The sequence below is a fragment of the Brassica napus genome, chromosome C2, assembly GCF_020379485.1.
Source record: "Brassica napus cultivar Da-Ae chromosome C2, Da-Ae, whole genome shotgun sequence".
NCBI classification, from domain to species: Eukaryota; Viridiplantae; Streptophyta; class Magnoliopsida; order Brassicales; family Brassicaceae; genus Brassica; species Brassica napus.
This window is the reverse complement of record NC_063445.1, coordinates 12,363,965-12,368,378: the sequence shown is the minus strand read 5'-3', so window position 1 is coordinate 12,368,378 and position 4,414 is coordinate 12,363,965. Positions and strand designations below refer to the sequence as shown.

At 42.9% G+C, this 4,414-nt stretch overlaps 1 protein-coding gene and 1 non-coding gene across 2 annotated transcripts; one reads left to right on the top strand and one right to left on the bottom strand.

The window, feature by feature from the left end:
* Positions 1–1,780: 1,780 nt before the first annotated feature.
* LOC125582788 lies at positions 1,781–1,887 on the bottom strand. The gene has a single exon (XR_007320240.1). It is a non-coding gene; the product is annotated as a small nucleolar RNA R71 (small nucleolar RNA).
* Positions 1,888–3,123: 1,236 nt separating this feature from the next.
* LOC106356051 lies at positions 3,124–3,597 on the top strand. Its single transcript, XM_013795894.2, has one exon. It carries the CDS (start codon positions 3,124–3,126, stop codon positions 3,595–3,597), a length of 474 nt encoding a protein of 157 aa, XP_013651348.2.
* Positions 3,598–4,414: the final 817 nt, after the last annotated feature.

Below are 4,414 nucleotides of genomic sequence, written 5' to 3'. Positions count from 1 at the left end.
TCATAACAGGTCTAGAGTTGTATTGGATGGGAAATGGACCAGCTAGAGGAAAAGAAGAGAAAAAGTATGTTTGGAGTCTTTCGCGCAGAACAGCCAACCGGAGCAGCCTGAGTGCATGTTCCAGCGACAGAGATAAAAAAAAAGAAGTTTCCAAATATTTCGGGATTTGCCCTAGATTTCCTATTTCCTTCTTCTAGCCGCCTGTAGCTCCTATATATATAGTTTCATATTTATTATTTTAGACCTACCTTAGTTTTTATACAAAAAAAAGACCTGGGAGAGCTTGGCGATTTACGATTGCTACTTGTAAGGGAGACGGCTCCAACTATCTCCTAGAGAAGATTATCCTGAACCCTCTGATTTCTAATATTTATTATATGCAGTATTATTCAGAAATCATGCTTCTCTGTTCTTGTGTTATGTCTGAGTAGTCGCCAAGTTAGTTTAGGGTTCTAGGGTTTTGGATTCGTGAGCTGAAGCATAAATAAGTCATCTTAAGATTGTCTACATTCATATATGTTCTTATTGCTTGCATTGAACCAATCACTTAGTGCATGAATTAGGATTAATCGATTTAGCTAACCGTTGATTGATAACCTGATATGATTTGAATGAGCTTTTCATCCCTAGTCAGCGAGAGTAGATATTAGGGTGTATTGTGAACATATCGGACTTGATCTCTAAAGCTTGCTGGCGCGTCTTGATCCAAACGAGAGTTTAGGCATCAAGACCGACCTGCAAAGGAATCAATACCACGAGAGTGGGTTGATTTAACTTGAGTGATCCGAGTTTAGACTTGTTATAAACTGAACTTGAATAATTGCTTGGTTCGCGAACTCCTTGCCAGAAAAGAAACCCTAGACTAGCGCCTTTAATCAATTCGAAAACAACCTAATCTTGTTACTTGTTCCTTACGTTATTTACATCTTCTTAAAACCTCTACTTTGTTTTAGCTTAATTATGATCCCATAAAGATAAAGTGTGAACTGGTCCTCTGGAATTGAATCTAAACATATTACAACTACAATGTTAACTTGACAGTAGATTAAGATCCAATTTTAGTGTATCAAGTTTTGGCGCCGTTGCCGGGGACCAGCTTTTTACCTTTATTTTTCGGTTATTTATTTAGTCTAAAACTTCTAACTTGTTTAAATCTTTTTTTTGCAGTTAAAGATCCAGGTGCATGACCAGTAGACATACTCGGAGCAATACACAAGGGGATTTAATTTCGCTTACAAACCAGGAACTCGCAAGCCTAGAAAGAACCAACCGTCAACAAAAATTAATCACTGCAACAATGGCCGACTTTGGCACTCCAGAACAAATGGCCGCGTCTATGTAACAGATGCAACAGATGCAAGAGTTACAACAAACAATCGCAGTGCAGCAACTGGCTGCACAGCAGGAACCACATGTCCCAATTGGTGAGAGAAACCTACCGCGTAACATCCCTGCTACGCGATCTGCTATCGCTCCACCACCATGTCAAAGGGCAGATTTCGAGATAAAACCCGGCATGATCAATCTTGTCCGGAGAAAGATGTTTCATGGACTGTCGGCTGAGATACCGATGGAACACATTGAAGCTTTTGAAGAGATATGCAGTTTCACTCGTGCAAACAGCGTCCCACCCGACTACATCAAATGCATGATGTTCCCATTCTCTCTAGCGGACAAGGCTTCACGATGGCTTAAGTCGTTACCTACAGGTTCCCTGACCTCTTGGGAACAGGTTAGAGCAACTTTCTTGGGACACTTCTACACGAAAGCCAAAACAGCTTCCCTAAGGAACAAGATCTCCTCCTTCAAGCAACTTGTTAATGAACCTTTCAACGAAGCTTGGGAACGGTTCAATGATACCCTCAGAGAGCGTCCTCATCACGGGTTCGATGATGACCATATTCTAGGAATCTTTTACGATGGTGTGGAATGGGAGTTCCGCAATGCTCTAAGCGCAGCGAGCAACGGAGATTTCATGACTCAAACCACAGAAGGAGCTCACGCGCTAATAGAGAACATGACAGCTAGTTCATCAAACAAAAACGAGGAGGTTGACCGTTCCAAGAAGGTGAACATCATGGAAACTAGGAAGATTGATGACCTCGCCGCTAAGGTCGATCTGCTGCTCAAGAACAATCAGAATCAGATCTATGTCATGGAAGAAACCAATCTGGAACCAGGTACTACAGATGCTGCAGCAGAAACCGAGACATCGGAAGAAGATCAGCAAGGGGTCAGTTACGTTAACGGGCAGGGTTGGCAGTTCAAAAATTACCATCCAAATCCTAATGTGAGGAACAACCCGCATCTTTTCTCGTACAAGACCAATCCAGATAACCCCAACGACAGATCTCAGGGAAATCAGTTCCAAAACAATGGATATCAGAAGCCATACTTTCAGAATCAAAAACAGAATGGGAAGATGTTCATCCTCAGCTAGACTCAGAATCAATTTCAGAACCGACAGAATAATCCACAGGCTGCTCCTGCAACCGCGAGCGGTCCGCCAGATGAGCTTAAGGGAATGATGCAACAACTTCTGCAAGGTCAACAAATTCAAGGAAAAGCACTCGGCTGGACAACATGTTCACATAATTGAATTCCAAAAACGATGCTGTAGCGAGCCACATAAGGCAAATGGACGTTCAGATTGCTCAAACAGCTGAAACAATAAAAAGGCAACAGGGAACACTCCCAGGGAAAACATACAAGAATCCCAAGGACTGTACCGCAGTCGAGCTGAGAAGTGGAAGACATCTATCAGATCTTGTCCCCAAGAAGCTCACTGCTCAAGAAAAGGGAAAACGGAAAGAGGGAGAACCACATTCGCTTGAGGATGTCCAGGATGACGATCATGAACCGGAACAGCCAACAACCGCAGAACCAGTAGCCCCCACGACGCAAGATTAACCTGTTCCAACACGCGTCTACATTCCAAAAGTTCCCTATCCAGTCCCTGCTAAGAAATCACGCAAGGATTGCGAAGAGATGAAGTGCAAAAAGATGCTTGAAGAGTTGAACGTTAAGTTCTCTCTCATGGATGCTATTCAGATGATTCCTTCAATGCGCAGTCTTGTGAAAGGGCTGATCTCTGGGAAGACTTCTGCAAACAGCAACATCTTGATGGTCTCGAAAGAATGCAGCGCAGTCCTTCAAAACAGAATAGTCAGGAAATTGGAAGATCCTGGAAAATTTGTCCTATCTGTTCAGATTGGAAAGACAGTCTTTGCTTGTTCCTTATGCGATTTGGGTTCCAGTGTGAATCTCATGCCCTACTCAGTTGCAAAACGCATGGGACTAACCAACTTCAAGCCAACCAGGATTTCTTTGGTGTTCGCAGACAGATCAGTTAAGTTGCCAGTAGGTGTTCTTGAAGATCTACAAGTTCAAATTGGTGACGCCACTGTTCCTGCAGACTTCGTGGTTCTAGAGCTCGAAGATGAACCAAAAGACCCTCTCATCCTGGGCCGTCCTTTCCTGTGCACAGCTGGTGCAATAATTGACGTCCGCAATGGGACGATTGATCTCCAACTGGGAGATATTGTGATGAAGTTCGAGATGGATGAGCTTATCAAACGACCTATGCTAGATGGTTAGAACTTCACGATTAGCGACGAGAATGCCGCCTTGACCCCTCAACAAGGGATGATCGAAGAAATCCTCGCAGATGATCCTTTGGAAGTAGCTCTGATACGAGTAGAGTCTGAGCATAACACGTGCAACGTTGATGCCGACGGATACAAAATGATGCTAGACTCGTGTGAAATCATCGAGAAGCCAGTCGCTTTTCTAAGTCTGGGGGAAACGAGCAATCATATTTCACCAGAAGGAGCATCTACTCCTAAAAAGCCGACCAAACCAACCAGCCAGCTCGATGATTCGTGGAGCAAACTCAAGGCTCCAAAGATCGAATTAAAGTCCCTTCCAGCGGGACTCATGTATGTGTTTCTTGGACCTAATTCAACATACCCTGTTATCGTGAACTCTGAGCTTAATAATGTGGAAACTGCTAAACTATTGTGTGAATTGAGAAAATACCGCAAGGAAATAGGATATTCGTTAGCTGATATTCCTGGTATTTCACCTGATTTATGGATGCATAGAATACACCTAGAAGATGAATCGATGACTTCTGTAGAACATCAGAGGCGGTTAAACCCAAATCTAAAAGATGTTGTTAAGAAAGAGATAATGAAACTTCTAGAAGCTGGTGTAATTTATGCTATTTCTGATAGTAAGTGGGTTAGTCATGTTCATGTAGTTCCTAAGAAAGGGGGGATCACTGTGGTTGCTAATGAAAAGAATGAATTGATACCCACTAGGACAGTAACCGGTCACCGTATGTGTATTGATTTTCGAAAATTAAATACGGCTGCACGAAAGAATCACTTCCCGCTCCCATTTTTTGATCAAA